This window comes from Taudactylus pleione, unplaced genomic scaffold, assembly GCF_031769625.1.
Source record: "Taudactylus pleione unplaced genomic scaffold, aTauple2 ptg000162l, whole genome shotgun sequence".
Taxonomy (NCBI): domain Eukaryota; kingdom Metazoa; phylum Chordata; class Amphibia; order Anura; family Myobatrachidae; genus Taudactylus; species Taudactylus pleione.
In genome coordinates this window covers 4,259,543-4,280,146 of record NW_028284564.1, presented here as the reverse complement: position 1 = coordinate 4,280,146, position 20,604 = coordinate 4,259,543, and the positions used below count along the sequence as shown (strand labels likewise).

The window sequence follows — 20,604 nt, the reverse complement described above, 5'->3', positions numbered from 1 at the left end:
GTACAATTAGACAGTTAGATGTTTGCTGCTGGTTAATGAGAAATGTGATGTTAAATTAAATGGACTGATAATTATAATTGCTGAGATAAAGTATAACATCATTGATTAAGGGTGGAATTACATTTTACCCGAATCAACATAAAAAAATGAAATTTCTAAAGCGTTTCTATGTGCAACAGATTTCTAATAAAAGTTTTCCATCTAGAAAACAAATTAAACATTTCTCTTAAACTTTCAGTATCTAGAGCATTTAGAGACAAGGTGGTAGATTAACTATCTGCGATTTGTTCAAATGGTTTAGCATTTATTTCTGCTGCCGCCTTAACTCCGTTGGTCAAAGACGCAGATCATCCTAAGAAGTCAATCACTTGTTACCTTATTTTATATTGGCTGCTCCTTGTGATTGTGTAAGGGACTGCATACCTTATCATTCTATATAAATAATGTTTATATAAATATTCCAGGGATAGCCCTTCAATAACTGGCAATAATGGTTCCTGGCCCTACTCCAATCTTTGCATTCTTCAAATACCTTTTATGTTTTATCCCATTTAACTTCTTCACTATACTTTAGCAGAGCCGTAACTATTGTAGTGCGACCTGTCATGGCCTGTCAATTTTCCTGTTTATTATCATTCTCACTTGTAGCTTCCTCTTCTTTTATCCCCAGCTTCTCCTGGCTGCCCCAGGAGTACCACTATCTCTTCCCTGGCCCTTCCCCATGAGGCCATGGCTGCCCCAGGAGTACCACTATCTCTTCCCTGGCCCTTCCCCATGAGGCCATGGCCCTTTTTCAGGTGCACTATCTTATATTCCTGTTTAAAAAATGGGTAGGGGGGCAGGGGCATAGAGAGCACTGCCAGGCCCAGGTGAAGAGGGGGGGTGACCTAATTGCGGGAGACGTGGCCACGCCCCCTTGAGGTAAAGATAAATAAATAACACTTTTGCAGCGCCACTGGGGGGCACTGTGAGCCCCTCAGCCTGGTGCAAAGCCAGAGAGGGGCGCGATCAGGAGGCATAGGAGACTGCTGCGGCTGCTGATCAGCAGCCACGAGCAGTCTCCCACTGCAGCCCAGGACACGCTGTGTGCTGGGCTGCTGTGTGGGTGGGAGGAGGGAGGGAGGCGGCGCCGGGCCCCACTGAAAGCCCAGGCCCGTGTAAATAGTACCTGCTCCCCCCACTCTCAGCGCCCCTATGGAGGGCACCAATGATCTCTCTGGCACAGGGCACCAAAAAGTCTAGTTATGGCTCTGTACTTTTGTTATATGTAATTCTAAACAACCTACTACTTCTTATTGTTTCTCATTACCTGCATAAATGTACAATATAATATCCATAACTATGCTTCTGTAAGTACCAGTCAGTTTTGCTTAAAAACAACTAAAACCCCCATTAGGACATTTAACGTGGATGCATTGAAGGGCTAAACAATACATCTGAAATAATGAATATGACTACACATTCTTCTTCTTCTTACTTTTATTATTATTATTATTATTATTATAATGGTGATGTTTTATTTATTTGGTGCCACCAAGTGTCTGTAGCGCCATAACAAGGACAAATATGCACAATCAATGCATTATAACTATAGGCTGTAAGCTTACGAGCAGGGCCTTCCTACCTCTATGTCTGTCTGTTATTACCCAGTTTTGTTCTATTAATGTTTCCAATTGTAAAGCGCAACGGAATATGCTGCACTATATAAGAAACTGTTCATAAATAAATAATAAATAATACAGATGAGCGGTTTGGTTTTGACTTTTGATGTATCCCATTGGCTTTCTAAAACACGTGAGAGCGTTATAACCGATAAGATACTCTATTTAAGATCCGAGTAATACCAAATCGCTTATCCCTAATTATAGCAAGGGTAAATCAGCCTGTACAGAGATATAAAGACACCTAAGAAAGTGACAGTTACTAACAGTAGCATTGAATCCAATGCAGAGATGAATCATAGGGTAATAAAATAAATATACAATGATGCCTGGTATTTATGCAGGCCTTGTTAAGTAATATGGACAAACAAATAAAGGACTGTGTTTAATAAATGTTTTAGAAGGACATGTCCAAATGTCCACTTGTTCCTGAAGGTTATAACCCAATTGAAAGTGTATTTTCCACATGCTCCTTATTGTGATAATCAAGCACTCAAAATATGAACTGTTGTAACATGAATGGCGTATTCCATGTGTAAGCCAAGCAGGGGTTAATATAACTTTCCCTGACATATCACCAGTACATTTGTTCTATCTAGGCACATTGCTGTGGCCGGAGTCCTGATATAAAAGGGATTGTTTATACTTAGATAGACTGAATATCTCTCCGAGCTAGAATCACCTTGTGAAATAACATTTTACTCAACTCAAAGAACTACCTGAGGTGTAAGATCCCTTTAAAATTACAAAAGGGCAACAGGGTAATCACAGGTCTTATTATTATACCGATTCAGTGAACTTAATACATGAAAACTATTTATGTTAACATTCATATTTGAGAAAGTCTCTGTACCTATTTATTGTCAGGGCAACTAGAAGCATAGAATATGTCAGACATAATTACCAGCCAGAAATGAAAGAAGGGAAATCATGAATCACCCTATATTTGATAATTAATGTATTATATGTATTTGTGCGGTAAACTGGGATTAGTTGAATAGACTGATAGACTGATCATAATATTTTGGTGAAAAGATATTTACAGTATTACGAATATATTACTAAAAGTGTGCGAGGAAAGAGATTTTGGTTGTAAACTCCATTAGCATATGCATATCCCTCTTCCAGTGATCTCAAAAGGCATTGAGTGGAGGGGGGAAATAGTTTTAAAATGTTGACTGTATTGTTAGGATCCTTGGTTCTTGTTTCTGATTGAGGAGTCTTGCCATCCCCCAGACACATGACATGATGATACATGAGTTTTCTGTTGTTGTTTTTTTTATCCTGGTTTCTATTAAAGAAACTTTTTTGCATAATTTACTGTATGCACAATTATTATTATCTTTTTAACACCTTAAACATTGTGACATTTTTTGTCATAATAAATTAAATTTAATAATGTTTTGTCTTTCAAGGCATTTAGGTTCTAAATAGGTTAACTAAGAAGCTACTTAACTGATTTACAGGAGATTGTTTGGTTTATGATAACTGGTTAATTTAAGTTTGGAATGTAATGATGTATAAATCAGAAAGTATTCAAATAATTCATTTAAGAGTCAGATCTTGAAACTTATACAGGTTGAGTCTCTCATATCCAAATTGTTTGGGACCAGGGGTATTTTGGATATCGGAATATGCCGGATTTTGGAATATTTGCATACCATGTTGAAATATCTTGGAAATGGGACCCAAATCTAAACACAGAATGCATTTATGTTCATATACACCATATACACGCTGCCTGTATGTAATTTTATACAATATTTTCAATAATTGTGTGGCTCAAACAAAGTTTGTGTACATACATAAAATTCATTTGTTTCATATACACCTTATGCACACAGCCTAAAAGTAATTTTATACTTTATTTTTAATAATTTTGTGGCTTAAACAAAGTTTGTGTGCATTGAACCATCAAAAAATAAAGGTTTCACCATCTCAGGCATGCTAAAAAAATTCCGTATTTCAGAATATTCCGTATTTCAGAATATTTGGATATGGGAGACTCAACCTGTATTGCTTTCAGATACATTAGCAAATAGTGAGTGAAAGAGAATTGGTGGGATTTTACTCATTTTTCGACAAACTATGTAATTATGTTGTGATTAATCCCTGGTCAGACATGCCGCATTCAGATTCAGATAAGTGCAGTATGTAATAATCGTAAAAGTCCAAATACACCATGTCAGTTTTTTACCAATAGTAGAATCTGAAGTTCTAAATAATTCCTTGTCCCTTACCAAATATGAAATCAGTGAGCTATACCTGGAATTAATAGGATAATCTCTCAGACGGGGGTTGAGGAGATACAAGATGAGAGGGGTTGGCAACCAATTTACTTTTTATTATATTCTCTGTTATCTCTGTATTCTAGAGGACTGGAAAGCAACTAATAGTCATTACTCACCCAGCTATAATGTATTAAAAATGGTGTGCTCTCTGGAACACTTGGAGAAACCACATTAACACAGTAGGAATAATGTATTTCGTGATTTCATACATTGTGCATACTGTATAAAAAATCTACAAGTGAGAAGGATGGGTTTTATTGTGAGAGGCTTGGTTTAAGTACCTAGCCATTGCAAAGGGTTGGGTACAGGATGCCGGCACTCGGGAATCCCGAGAACGGAATCCCAACAGGCTGAGAATACAGACACCTGTTGGTAAGTATCCTAACCCTACCCCTAACCCTAACCCTATATCCCCGCACCCTAAACCTAACCTCAACCCCTTCTACTTAAACATCCCTCCCTAGTGACTAACCATCCCTCCATAGTTCCTAACCCTCCCCCTAGTGCCTAAACCTAACCCCTAACCCTAATCCTCCCCCTAACCCCACTACTTACCATCCGGATGCCGGCACCGGGATTCTGACTGTGTTGGGATTCCAGCATCGGCATCCTAATAATAACTATATCTCATTACGAATGCTATAAAGGTTACAGTGCTTTCAGTTTGCTTTGTAGAAATAATACAAATAATGGGGCGTATCCATTACCCGACTTTGTGAACAATCCGACCAAAACCAGGAGGTTTTGGTCGCATTGTTCACAAAGTCGAGTAATGGATAACCGGCAAGGACCAGCGATGCGCCTTCACGTTGGGTCCTTGCCGACCCCGACTATCTCTCCAACATGCCGGTCAACCTGACGACAGTCGTCAGGTTCGGCATGTTAGGAGATAGGAAGCCGGACGTGCGGCAGCACTGAAAAGACGTTCAGTGAACGTCTTTCAGTGCCGCTCAGCACCCGGCGACTTGAAGGTCTGAACGCTAGACGTTCAGACCTTCGAGTCTATAAATGGATAGGCCCCTTAAGACTGATAATAATAAAAGTAAAATCAGTTTGTTAATTTGTTAAACATAACTTCTATATTACACTCTCTTTGTCAATTACAATATCAATATATTTATTAATAACACAACAATACAAATTGACAGCTGCTGGATAAAATTAATCAATAGGATATTATATAAAATTAGAGTAAACAGAACGTAAAGATAATTTTTTCTGTAAATGGAGATAATTAATTCTCTGTTAAATTAAATAAGTGTTGGAATTCTTTCTTAGAATATGAAGTGAATTTACCACCATTTTATAGACAGTTTACCTCCAACTACTATCTCCATTTTTATAGAATTCACAGTAATGCGTTTAAAAAGATGAGAAGCCGCAAGGTATATATATATATATATATATATATATATTATGAATAGCGCAATTGAATTAATATCATAATGTGTAATAGTTGAGGAATGATAGTGTCTCTTATATAAGTATAATAATCAACTATACCAAGTTGATCCAATTTTAAATAAACATAACATAAACAGTCATATGGGACACTCGATTATAAGTTTTCCACAAACTTACATAATGTCCGCAGGTGATTTACAAAGCTCCACAATTTTTTTTTTGTGGTAATGCCATCATTATAACAGTTAGAGCACATATTATGCAGCTGATGTATCAAACTGTCTCAAGTGGACAAGTAGGGAAGTTACCCATAGCAACACCTCAGATTCTAGCTATCATTGATCTAGTGGGTTCTATAAAATCTGGATGGTTACTATGGGAATCTTCTCCACTGGTCTGCTTTAGAAGGTTTGATACATTGGTCCCTTTTCCATTACATTATTTTAATAGATTTCAACATTGAAGTCAGAAACTGAGCTCAACCTTTAAAGTCTTTTTGTCATCTGAATAAGGTTGGGGTGGCCATTTTGTGCGATAAAATTCAGCCTATCAATTCACAAGGAATAGCTGACTTCACTGAGTAAATTGATAGGCTGCATTCTAATGATTATTAATTCAGCTCACAAAATGTCTGCCACCTCTTTAAAGAGAGAATGAGAACAATTAATGAATGAATTTTGGACCCCATTTAACAACGATGCACTCGCTAAAGGGGTTAAGTCATCCTTTCTGTATTTCTGCATTTAACAAACAGCGCCGTGGTAATCTAAGATTACCGCTATTTGTCACTGCATGGTGAGAGCGACGCGGTTTGTCACTGTGATGGGGTTTGTCAATGCATGGCGACGGTGATGCGGTCCCCATTGCCGGCAATAGGGACTTGGCAGCAGCCTTTCTGGCTTCAGCAAAAAGCCTTCCAGGCACTGCGGGTTCACATGTGCAGACTAACTGTCGTGAATGCGTATGACAGAGTAGCCCGTCACTGGCAACGTTAGGCTGCCAGCAGCTGAGCAGAGGACCCAGCAGACAAGGAGGACTTTGCTGGTCCTCGCTGGTGAGGTAAGTATTGATGAAGACCACTGGCATATTAGTTTGTATCACTGCGATACTAAACAAAATATGCCGCTGATATTTAGGTTCATTGTTAATTGGGGCCTTAAATATCTTTCTGTTTGGAGCAAGAAAGGTACAAAGGAGGTTCTTTAGTGCTAGTGAAAACCAAATAAATTGTATTAGTAAATGTCTAGCACAAAGACCTGCCAACTCACCATCAAGTAAACATTTTCACAAATTGCACTACAAATGTCAATGGATATTTTAAGTAAATATAGAGATCAGTTAAATTGAAAACAGAACTTTCAAGAGATGACAGATTGCTCAGGAATACAATTCTAACATTTGTGAATGCTTGGCACAAGTTTCTTTCTGTTTTAGAAGAATGTAAAATGGAATACATATACAGCATATGCAGCAATGACTCCAGGATGAGTTCACAGATTTTTAATATGATTTCGACAACTTTTGCCAGCTATTAATAAAGAACACTTACGGTGATTTCCATCATATACAGTAAGTGAGTAATACTTCAATGAATATAGGTGTTGAAACCAGCATCAGATAAGAGATTTACCTGTTCATGTAAGATCATGCGTGCTTGCGCGCATCATCCATTCCACACCTCCTGTATCTGGAGGGGCTGATGGCTTCCCTGCAGCTCCTGGAGCACTGTGGTCACATCCACGAAATGGTACAAAACAGGAGCATGGCCTCACGGTCACGAGCAGGGGCATCTTAAGAGAGGAGGGGGCCTGTGTGCTCTCCCCGTGGGGAGCCCCCTCCTCTCTTCCCGGTGGCCCACAGCCGACTGACGCGGCTAGCCAGCCACCGGAGCATTAGTAGACTCCAGGCACTAGAGTGTGCCCAGAGTCTACTGCGCTTGTGCAGAACACCAGAAAAATGGCCACGGCGGCCATTTTCTGGTGTTCTGAGCAGTGCTGACACCCGAAGCGGGACCACAGACAGGTAGGTTTAAACTAATATGCAGGGTGTGCGGTGCAGGGCCCGTGTGCCCCGCACACACTGCACCCATTATAGATACGCCACTGGGCACGAAGTCACGTACCTTTTGCACAGCAAGGGGTTTAGGGGTGCCGCACCGGGTGTCACCACCCATTGTGATGCCTCTGCACTGATGTTTTGTGGCTTCAGACCGAGGAAGACCATCTCCTGTTTCAGCATTCACAAAGCATGGTACATTAAAAAATGGTTTGCGGAGCTTGGGGTGAAAGAACTTTACTGACCTCAACCCCATTGAACACCTTAGATATGAAGTGAAAGGAAACATGAAATACCGACAGTCTGGATCCTGGCGGTCAGAATCCCGATGCCGGGATCCCGATAGAGTTAACATACCGACACTTGTTGGTCGGTATGCTAACCCTCCCCCTCTCCGTATCCTAACCCTAACCTCCCTCTTTGGTGCCTAACCCCAACCTCCCCCTTCTAGTGCCTGAACCTAACCTCCCCCTCCCCACACCCTAAACCTAACCCTCCCCCCTCAGTGCCTAACCCTCCCCCTAGTTCCTAACCCACTCCCCCCCACCCCTCTACTTACCTTTGTCATCCGGTAATGTAAGTGTTGGCATTCCAACCACCGGGATGCCGAACGCATACCAAAATGAAACTTCAGCTGCAGGCCAGGCATTATCACCTAACATTAATGCCCCACTTCACTAATACTCTTATGGCTGAATGGATACTAATCCCCGCAGGCATGTTCCAAATTCTAATGCAAAGTCATCCTGGAAGTATAGAAGCTATATGCATCTTGACTAACATGCTACCTTTGATCTAGCAAAGAAATATGCAGCAATTATCATCCATCATTATCAGCTTAAAATCTGCTTGGTACCCAAAATATAATGCATCTCAAAGGAGCATGCTTAGATTACATTGTAACAGCCTTAGTCATTCCAATTGCACATGTATACCTCTTATCCACTTCTTGGAGTGCAAGAAGCTCCAAGTCAGGGGCGTCTTAAGAGAGGAGGGGGCCCGTGTGCATTCCCCATCCGGGGCCTCCTCCTCTTTCCCCGGCAGCCAGCAGCTGACTGATATGGCTTGCCGGACACCGCAGCATCTGTAGAGTCTGGGCACTAGAGTGTGCCCAGTCTACCGCGCATGCGCAGATCGCTGGGGAAATGAAGCAGCCGGCATTTTCCCGGTGATTTCATCACGTTTTGAGCAGCACTGAGACCCTGTGTCCCAAGGATGCTTCAGGCAGCAGGGTGTCGTTCCAGGCACCCAGCTAGCCAGATGCAGGAACCATGGGTGAGCAATAGTGCTGCACACACGCACAACCATAGCTACGATGATGATTCTCAGTAGATTCAGACAACCGCTAAAGCCAGATTTACTACTTTATCTAAAGCTATAAGCAGTAGGGCTAATGCAGGAGTGCGTGCACCTGCATGCGGAAAGGCGCACCAACATTCATTTTACACCAGCTACCACAATTGTCATCATTATTATCAACACGTGCACCAGCCGCAAACTAGGTACAAGAGCTCTGTCAGAGATAGGCTTCCCTTCATGACTCACAATCACTTTAGACACACACCCACGACACTCCCATGACACTCCCACAAGTCAGGGTGGTTCAGTGCGCTCCCATTGTCGGTGCCCTATTGCCCCCTTGAAATGCCAGATCTGGCCATCTTTCGTGCGAATAGGACAGACTTACTCAAAAATGAGCATATACATATCTGCATATTTAGTTTTGCATATATGTACCGTATGCAAAAACTCTCCATTTACGTCTGTGTACAGAGATCCATTTGACGTAGAATCAGGCCCATAATGTACAACTAGTATACAAAACTATTTTTCTTACTTACTATACATCACATTATTACAGTTGCATTTCTCTGATTGTACTATAACAACATATTTTGAGTAAAACTAAATACAATGGAAATTAATATATAAAGTTTGCAAAAACTGTTCAATTACGAAAAGTTGTTTTTCTTTTCAAACTTCCGTGTATTTTCCCCCATAGAAAGGTTAGCTTACAGAGTGCATGCATTCCTGAAGTCTAGTCCTATAAAACTGTGATGTTAAGCAGAAAGGGAAACCATGTGCGTATAGATTAATTTATCTCCTGGGAATATAGACACATTAATAACTGAGATAATGTTTTCCTACATGCTGGAATCAAATGTGCCTTTTCAATTCTTTATTAGCAAGCACATGAGGGGAAAATTATCTCACACTCATCCATAATACCTAATTGCTGAGAAAGTTTTAGGCTTCCATTGCACAAACATTATAGTGGTATCGTTCCCAGTACTTAAAAAATGTAAATAAAGAGGAATTTTCATAAGGCATAAAAACTTTTGTTGGCATACATGTAACGTACCCAGAGCAAGTGTTTGCTTAAAGCGCCTCACACTGTTTTTCCTTGAAACAAATCAAAGTTGCATTGTGCTAGCATATAACACATGAATCTTTCAGTCTGCCCTGTACGGAACATTAACAATGTGAGTAATATATTTGGCCTAGTGTACAGTTGATATCACATGTTCCCAGTCTCACTCCCTCTTTTTTTTCCAAAAGGTTCTGATTTTGCTATTTTTTTCATAAACTAAGTATACTTTCTTTTCTTTCTTTCTACCAATTTACAGCTAGAATATACACTTAAATAAAATACTATGAGCAGGTGAAGGACAATCCATCTTGAATAGCCTTGTTCATTGTAAGGTTCCCCATTTTGAATTATGATACTTTTTTTAGACACAAATCCCAATTTCATTCAAAACTGTCTCTATTTTGGGTCTGATGACCATATCTGACTGATAAAGTTCCTCCTTTGGTTGTGTTTGCTGTGATGTATCTATGATGGGTGCATGATGTTCCAGCGCTGCCCACTCTGCACCCATTATGTCTTACAGGACGGCCGTCTGCACTATGTCTCCTGCGGTTTTCTGCATAGATGACAGCTAAGTCTTTGTTACCATTTTCATATGTGCTTTTATACATGTACCATATTTTCAGGAGGGAGGTCCATACATTAGCACACAGGTTCCCTCGTGACTTAAAACAACTCTGTATATTTGGTTATTAAATTCAGGGCAAACAGTGTGCAAACAGTGCCGCAGCACAGAGCGTGGGGCTGGGTGGGTAGCACCATTGCTTCCCCAAGACCTTGCTTCTTGAAGCCACTATCACTGCGGCCATGCCACCCAGCATGTCCTTAGGACGCTCTGGGCAGTACTGAAAATCCCAGTGTTAATGGCGCTGACCTCTCTGAGCAATGTCATGATGTGATGCGCTCAGGGGATGGGGCGGCACAGGGTGGACTGTCAAGCTGTTATGGCACTGGCGGAATTTATAGTGAAATTCATATTTTAATATTTTTTAAATGTCTGTAGCTTCAATATGACCCATAATAAATGGGATGAAGGTGTCTCTCACAAGGCTACATAAGGCTTCTTAATGTAGAATATACTAGAACACTGATACTAGAAGCTGAAACATAATAATAAGCTTTATTCTAACAAAGGGCCTGATTCAGAGCCGCTCGCTGTTTGCGAGAGCTCGCTCTGAATCAGGGCAGGGATTTTTTTTTTTCGGCCTCCAGGCCGCTCGCTAAGCTGTGGGTGACCACCCACAGCTTTTGCGAGCGGCCTGGCGATGATTGCGATTATCGCGACCATCGGGCTTGCGAAGAAACCCTGTGGTAGGGTCTCAGTTCTCGCAAGCCCGAGTGGGCTTCCTGCTCTAAGAGCAGGAAGTCCACTACTGACATCACGAGTGATGTCAGTAGGGCCGCCCACAAACGCCAGGCATCCTAAGGGAACGTCTGCGTTTGTGCAGCCACCCCTCCTTCCCCGCCTACAAAACGAGGCGAGCTGTCAATCAACATCGACAGCCGCCCCGTCTTGTAGCAAGACCCGTTGCAACAGAACTGCCATCGCAGTACCGGTCTCGCGCATGCGCACACCGGAGGTGGCGCATGCGCAGTCAAGGACCATCGACTTGCTTGCGAGCGCTGTGCGCTCGCGAGCGGGTCTGAATCAGGCCTAAAGTTCTCACAAATGACACTACACATGAAATATGGCATTTAGGGATGGTTTGGGAGAGTATATCTTATCAAGCAGGTTGCACATTTCGTGGATGATTCTGTGCTGTGAGCAAAGCAAAAAGAGCAAGTAACTGGAGCAAACCATGTTGCAATGCATGCAAACACTTTTTTTTATTTTTGCATGCAGGGTGAATACTGTCGCTGTTGCATGTAGTCCACAAATACTGGGCAGCTTTATTTTTAAACTGAAATTTAGATGTCAGTTGGACACACGTCGCTCACATCCAAATCTATCTGCACATTTTACATCTGCCCGACCTGCAGTGCAACATGGTTTTGCCAAGGTGCAAAGTTGCTCTATTTTGCTTTACTCCCAGCTCAAAATCAGCACCTTCATGTCCTACACATATCACCAAAGATCTATTAATCTGGAAATTGTAATGTATAATATACATATAATCAGCATCTCATGGATAAATGCAGTTTTCAGATATTTTGTATCAGATTTTACTGCTTTTGTTCTACCAACAGAGCACTTTGCAAAGTGTTTTTGTAAGCTCAGATGTAACTATAGCTCTTATACATAACCCATGTTAGTTGCAATAAAGTGTAATAAGATGAAAACTGGTCTCTTGGGTTCTTAAACAAGTTGCATAAATCATAAGTTTATGTATCCTAATAGTCACTCTCACTAATGTTACTGTAACTACTGGGACTATGGGACAGCCATACATTTCAACAATTGCTGCATTCATTTGCAGAACAAACAGCAAAAATAAACTGCCTGAATGTACATATCTCTTACAAATACATTATAATTATACATATATTTCAAATGAAATAAAGGTAGATTGTGTTTTGTCTGCACATATGGTGCACTGTCTCCTGAACTGAGAAGACTGTGTTGCAATAAACCACATAGAATACACAATCCATTATAATACAGTGGCAGCACAACACAGTTAGGGGTATATTTACTAAAATGCGGGTTTTTAGAAGTGGAGTTGTTGCCAATAGCAACCAATCAGAGTCTAGCGTTATATACTGTTATATTCTAGAAGGTGGTAGATAAATTATAAGTAGAATCTGATTTGGTTGCTATGGGCAACAACTGCACTTCTAGTAAATATACCCCTTAGAGAGGAATAGTTTGTTCATAGTTGAGTGGAAGGTGTACAAATGTGATGTTGATCTCAAAGAAATTTGCTCCACCTTTAACTATGTGTAAATAAATTTTTATCATAGTGTATTTACTTTTAAGAGAACTACCATCATAATTTTACATCTCTGACATTCGTTGGCATAAAAGTGAGGTACTTAACATAACCGCAATCACGGTTTCCACAATAAGAGAATGTAAGTTGGAAACAACTGTTTCTGTAGTTAGTAAAATTGATTTCTAGTATGGACTAAAATTTACTCATAATTAACTCTTTCTCCTAAAGGAACAGAAAGGGATCTATAATATCTTGTTATTTTCTTATGTAGTGGTAATTACTGTTGCTGTCCTGTTTGAAATGGTGGCGTGGTGCCAGGGGAACATTGGCTGTGCCCTATGTTTTTCCGCCCCCGCCCCCCCCCAGAGGTGGTGGATTTTCCAACAGTCTCTGCTGTAGTTTTACTTAAGGTTCCATGGTTCTCATCTTCCCCCATGTTGTTGGGGCATGTGTGGGCTCCTCGTCCGTTGTGGAACCCTGAGTCACAGCATGCTCCACTGAACTAAATACATTGAAAAATAGAAAGAGAAAAATCCAAACCCTTCAACCCCAAAACATAATAATATAAGCTCCCAACTGAATATGTAAGTATTGGTGGTACAAATATTAGAATTTTCCCCATCACTCTCTAATTTAATTGTTTTTTTACCTTAATTCTAGTTGGATTTAGGAAGAAGAAATTATTAGAACAAGGTTCTGTAAGTACAGGATATCCAAGATTTTGTTTTTAACGAGAGATGAGTATACAGTATGTGTATTTGTATTTATTTAGACTTGTTTTTGGAAAGCCACACGTGGTGTAAGCCCCCACACACTCACACTAATGCAGCAATTCCTACACTTTCATGGCTCCCTTAGTGTTTTCACAGCATCCCTAGGCCAAAAAAAAATACCTCAAAAGTTCTTCATGCTTGAGTAAAATCTCTACATCACTATCATCTCAGATTTCTGTTTCCTCACAACATCACTACTGGTCTGTGGCTCAAACTCCAGCATTTCTTATTAATGTTCAAAGCTTTTTCCATTGCACCTGCAACCACAGCTTGGTGACCACTGAATTCGCTGACCCTGGCTAGACTTCACACAAAGCACAACACGCTTCTTCTTTTTCATTGAATTTACAGGTATTTATATACAAACACATATCTCTAACATTCCATAACCTTATTAAAATGAATGTAGTGCCATCTATTGTTGCAATTTGAAATGTCCCAGCGCACCCATGGAAGTTGGTGGTGGTGCACACTTTGGAACCACTGTGCTTATGGTATCGAGTATGGAAAGATCGTCCCTGTGGATTGTAATTTCATTCCTCCACTAGGGTAGAGCAACTAGACTGGGGCTGGTACACTAATTTCCTCCCCCATGGCAACCAAGGGGAGAAGGTAAGTTCCTAGCATTAAAGCTGGATAAAGTCAGATTGGAGATGTGGTTGAATCTAGAGGTAAGCTCAGAAGTAACATTATCTATGCATGAGAACATTTGAATTTAAATTGGGGGATTGTCTACAGGCAACACCACACTGATTTGCTCAAGATTGATTACATAGACTTCTTGATACATCATGAGACCATCCCGACTTCAATTTAAGGAGGGTACACACTGGAAAGATATATCTGCAGATTGACTGATCTACAGATATATCGGCATATCTACAGATATATCAGCAGATAATGGTTGTTCCTAATCATTGAACAACCATCACTGCCTATGGGCGCGGGTCCTGCTGGCCGGCCGCCTCTGCAGCAAGTGTACGGGCAGTTGTTCACAGACATATCGTCTGTAGAACTTGGCCGGTGCACCCACGAAATATCAGCCATTCAATTGAACGGCCAATATGTCAGCCAGTGTGTAGCGAGCATTACACTTCCCTCACCCTAGACAAACAATGTTCCAAAGTCAGAAATGTCCACAGAGCATAAAATGACAGTTGATGAGTGCTAGTAACTAGACTAATATTTACAAAAATTACAAAGTGTTGCATCAGGAGAGTTTTTAAGGCCTGTAGACAATGATCACACAGCAGGAAAAATGCTAAAACATAAATTTCACAGCAAATACTACCATGCCTTTAGTTAATATGCATATTAGGAAGCTGCATTTATTTTTACCCCTTACGCCAAAAACATCAGCATGTCTTACCATACTGACTAGGTCTCTCTCAGGGGCCCCTCAGGGACCTATTTATCTTTGTATTCCAACATGATTCAGGAATCAGGTCTGTTTAAGCATATATTAACCCAGGAGATGTCAGATATATTTCATGCGTTAGGCTAACGGGACATTTCTCAATGGGGATTGCCATATAGCACTATTTAACAAGCTCTGAAAAGCTATGCAAAGCTTGGCCCCATTGGAGAATGCCATTAGAAGATGGCATTAGCTGCTTTGTCCCTATGGACATTAACCTATGAGAAGGATGTCCATCCACTTATGCTACCCTTTTAGCAAAATGGCGCTGCACATACGTGACATTATGGCCGGGCATATGCAGTGTCATAAATTGAAGTGAAGCAATAGTGATAGCTATCATTTCACTGTTCTGGCAAGAGACTTTTAATAAATACCAATGAAAGATCATTCCTTACATGTGGCATATAGAAATGCACATTCATTAGCAATCCAAGCTTTAATTCAGGCATACATGGCACTATGGCCAAGTAAGCAAAAGGCCAATATGTTTGTTGACTTCTATGATCATCATTCTAGAACAATATAAAGATTGTTATTGTCCCTGGTGAAAAAATGAGCAATGATACCTATGGGTGTTTCCATATTGTCATCAGCTGGGCACATTAACTGAGCCACAAGTGATCCAGTTATTACAACCAATCACCGAATAGTTAAGACTATCCGATTTGGCAGTAAACATGCTGCCAAACTAATATGTTCTTGTTTCAAAATGTTGCCATCCTGAACCTACATCTGGTCTGTCAGATATGGTGGCGTACTTGTCTTTTAATCAACAAAAGCACTTTATTACAAAAGTGTAAACATTCGTTTAAATTTAAAAACCTATTGACACCATTCACAACACAATACTCTTATAGACTGTCACTAAATGAATAAGAACTATTATAAATGTAATATTTATTTATAAATACATAGGTATGAGTCTATATATTGGTAACAAATGAATTCCAATAAATCCCATTTGAAGTAAGCAATAGCCGTGGTGGTAATAGTAATCCAAATGCACATGTCAGTTGTATTGACTATATGCTACAACAAACAACCTGATGTTTCATCTGATCTCAATGATGTACTAGGTATTTTACAGGTATGACGCGTATTTCATAAGGTTCAGATACATTTATTGCTAGGAAACAGTTTATCTAATGTATTCCTTCTGAAACACAGAAAGGACACATTAGAAAGGCAGTAGTAGAAAGCAATAAAGAACTTGTTAGCATGTCTGATAAACAGATAGCTTTCCACTGAGTGGCATCAGAGTTCAATGCCTGACTCCAGGGAACACAGAAAGAAGCTGTCTCGTCAACTTGGCAAACTAGCTTAATTCAGTGTCCTGGGATTTCAACTCAGCACAGATATCACTATTGCTCAATGCAGAGAGCCGCACACTACAATTGATTAAATAACAAGGAAAACTATTCCTTTTATATGCTATATGAAGCGAAGAATGACTTCACTACATTATGCGTCAGCCTCCAAGCATATGCGTGGTAGCAGCACATTACCGTTCTCATGTACAATAATGTGTCATATTTAATATAGATCCCATATTAAACAGTTGTGGACATTTATCGCGGTCAGTATTCATTAGTTATAATCTATAAATCGATTAGGATACACTACAGCCCAAAGGGGCGTCATGCCCTATTCCAATACTCTGTACAGCGGACACCCTATTTACCTAGTGGACCCTGTGTAAGAGATTTATGTTACTTTTATTTATATAACTGCATTGAGCTGCTACAATAGCTGACAATGGATACAAACTAGAAAATGCAGTCTTGGGACTGTTTTCTTGCAATGGAGCAATCCATGCTTTTTATATTTTCATTGATCCTCAAACCGTTATTGTCTAGAAAAATAAACACTTTTCATGATTCTTCACATAAAAAAATTAAATGTACAATAAAGAAAATTATATAAGAGAAAGAAGAAACCTGCAATGTTATCGCACTTGTAATCAACTACATCTAATCATGGACAAATGTGTCAAACACGATTATAATAACTGAAAATGTCATATAACGAATTAATCATATAATGAAGTAACAGACACTTACTTCCCAGAGGTGTTGTGTATTTCGCAGAGCTCCTGCTTGAACTTTATCTGGAGAGACGAGAATCCCCTGGAAGGGCCCAATCCATGTGCCCTGCTGGATTCTTTGAGCTGCACAGATGCCATATGCCAGACCTGGCACAGTACTGGTACACAGACACACCTCCCGTGGGAGGTCACGCAACCATTCAGGTATCTCAGGTGGTGGGGCCGCTGATGCTGTGCTACTAGTACCCACTAAGCGCCGCAGAGAATGCAAGGGTCCATGCATGGGGCATTCTCCATTCCGATTATCAGCACACATGTCACACCCTGAATAAACAGATAAAGAAAACATATCAGTCTGGATAAGCAACGTGACAAAATTGTATTCTTTGTAAGAAACATATAAACACATTTCACTGCAAAGTTCCATAAATAATAAAATTCCTTCCTTGAAGTAACTGGTAAAGAAAATGCAGAAACCATATAGTATATGGAAACGAGCCCTTAAGTGTCATGTGGTCTGTGAAGATTCAATGGGATATTCTGCCTCTCATCAACCAGGAATTTTGAACTGTATACACATGAAGGCCAAATATTGCAACATCTATAATTGTTGTAGCTTATACTGCAACAACTTACTTCCTTTCTTGAAAGTGACTACCTCTAGGTGACTGACAATCCTACAGTACCTAAGCAACAAAAGTCACATATATTCTTTTGTTAAGCAAGAGTCCTATTCGAATTGTTGCCCCTGATTTCCTTCTCATGGATTCTCCAGCATGTGCTCAGAATTGGAAGTTCCATACTTACTGCAAATACTGAAATCTGCTAGAAGATTTCTGTAATAATATAAGGTCCCCAGTCCATTAATAGAAAGGGTAGCTGACACTAAGTTAAATGGCTATGACATTCCACCAATCGCAGGCCAGCTGTCATTTCTACCTCTGCCATATAAACATTATTATCTTACAAAAAGGTTCTTATTAATAGTTTGAATGGAATATGACTATTGAACAAACAATGGGTGAGGACTAAGGAACCATTCATGCCTAAAATTACAATAGTACATTGGAATGCGGTTGAAGTGGATTGTCATTTGTTTTTATGGTACAGTTTTTAGGTGTTTTTTGCCAAAAGCAAAATCCTTATGTATTTCATAGAAATATTTCCATACTGTAGTTTGAATATAAAGGAAAATGCATCAAGTTATAGTCTATTATAAAAGATTTGTTTTTTCTAACTTTTAAATGTTCAAAAACTAACCAAGTCATGTATTGAGGTCAGTGTAACTCAATTTAAAGAGGGGATTTTCAGTGAAAGCATTTAAATAGTATTGAATATGTGCGACCGTATATTAATGGAACTTGTCTGTACATGACACCAAAAAGAATTGTCAAATATTTTTCAATTTGCCTATATACAATTGCGTTTCAGTCATTTTAAGTAATCCCAGACTAAATATTTAATGTATTATTATGACTGAGATTCTCAGAAAAATAGAGTACGCATAGTATTGGGGCATGATATTATGTAACATAATAAATCTGATGCTGAAAAGTAACGTTCAGGTTGTAGCAGCATTTTACAGACAAAAAGGAGTAGAGTTCTATAAAGAATGAGGTTCTACTGAATTTAATTAGGTTCCTACTGTATAAATTCCTGGTTATTGATGGTTTTCCTGGAGACATGTTGTCTACACATGTAATATAAAAGTCATCCATCCCGCAAATCTCTGCAGACAGTGATTTTGTATTTGAGAAGTCTACTTTCTGTCACTACTGGCCCCTCTGCGCTCATATTCGTTTTTAGAAGAATGTTGTAGGAGGTTTATATAGTGATGGATGTAAGAATAAATAAAGTTGGTATTGACTAGTAAACTGTAGTAGCAGAAGCTCTTGGAAACACAGACGTACTGACTGAAATCAATTGCTTTGTAAGATTACCTGAAAAACAATGAGATCTGTTGAAAGATAGAAAGTGATTTAAAGGAAAATGGAACCATATTCAGAAGAGCCAGGTTTACGTCTCATGCACTTGCCAGAGGGTTCTCCCGGAAGGCACAGGAGACTCCATTATTTTGCAGAGTCTTTCTTGACTCCTGGCAGAGTAGGCCACCTCCTGGATCCCACTTCTCTGTTTTGTGAAGTAGACTGTGCCATTGTGCAGGGTAGTGCAGGGTTGTGATGATGGATAGGTGGTCCAAAAAGTAGTCAAGTTAAGATCTCATGTGGCAAATTTACAGATTTAACAACCACTAACCATATTAATAGGACCAGACATCTGAGATCTGGCCTGGATTATTCATAAAACAACCTAGGCAAAAGCCTCAATTTTGTGAAGGGGAAGTAGACTCGGCTGTGGAACTGGGAGTTTCTTAGTAGTTGCTGGGTGACCTTTGGCTATTGTTAATTTGGCTCCATCATGGCTTGGATTTGTAATCTATTTATCTGCCTGCATAGCTAACAAAATTTCATGTGGTCAATAGATAAATCCCGCTCTCTGCAGACATGTGCTAATGAACAGCAATGAAGAACAGGCAAAACATAATATCTAAAATATTAAAGAGACTATTAAAAATTAAGCAATCGGCATGATAGAAATTAAGTATTTTTTCCGATTAAACAAATTGAGATTAAGGAATGTACAGTCAGGTGCAAAAATATTGGGACATTGACAGAATTTTCATATTTTGGCCTCTAGTCACCACCACAATGGCTTTGAAATGACACTAACAAGATGTGCTTTAACTGCAGACTTTCAGATTTAATTTGAGGGTAATTATATCCAAATCAGGTGAACGGTGTAGGAATTACAACGGTTTCTATATGTGCCTCCCACTTTTTAAGGGGCCAAAAGTAATGGGACAAACTAAACAATCCTAAATCTAACTTTCACTTTTTAATACTTTGTTGCAAATCCTTTGCAGGCAATTACAGCCTGAAGTCTGGAACGCATAGACATCAGCAGACGCTGGGTTTCATCCCTGGTGATGCTCTGCCAGGCCTCTACTGCAAATGTCTTCAGTTCCTGCTTGTTCATGGGGCATTTTCCCTTCAGTTTTGTCTTCATCAAGTGAAATGCATGCTCAATCGGATTCAGGTCAGGGGATTGACTTGGCCATTGCATAACATTCCACTTTTTAGCCTTAAAAAACTCTTTGGTTGCTTTTGCAGTATGCTTCGGGTCATTGTCCATCTGCACTGTGAAGCGCTGTCCAATGAGTTCTGAAGCATTTGACTGAATATGAGCATATAATATTGCCCGAAACACTTCAGAATTCATTCTGCTGCTTTTGTAAGCAGTCACATCATCAATAAATACAAGGGAACCAGTTCCATTGGCAGCCATACATGCCCACGCCATGACACTACCACCACCATGCTTCACTGATGAGGTGGTATGTTTTGGATCATGAGCAGTTCCTTTCCTTCTCCATACTCTTCTCTAGGATGTTGTTCCAGAACTGTAATGGCTTTTTAGATGTTGTTTGGCAAACTCTAATCTGGTCTTCCTGTTTTTGAGGCTCACCAATGGTTTACATCTTGTGGTGAATCCTCTATATTCACTCTTGTGAAGTCTTCTCTTGATTGTTGTCTTTGACACATATACACCTACCTCCTGGAAAGTGTTCTTGATTCGGCCAACTGTTGTGAAGGGGTTTTTCTTCACCAGTGAAATAATTCTTCTGTTATCCACCACAGTTGTTTTCCTTGGT

General features: G+C 39.9%; 1 protein-coding gene across 1 annotated transcript in view; it reads right to left on the bottom strand.

Moving 5' to 3' along the window:
• PRDM6 (PR/SET domain 6) overlaps window positions 1-20,604 on the bottom strand; it is a 152,068-nt gene that overhangs the window by 112,609 nt on the left and 18,855 nt on the right. Inside the window, exon 3 of the mRNA XM_088475159.1 lies at window positions 16,909-17,216. Coding sequence (XP_088331285.1) covers window positions 16,909-17,216 — 308 coding nt within the window. The remainder of the gene's footprint in view (window positions 1-16,908; window positions 17,217-20,604) is intronic.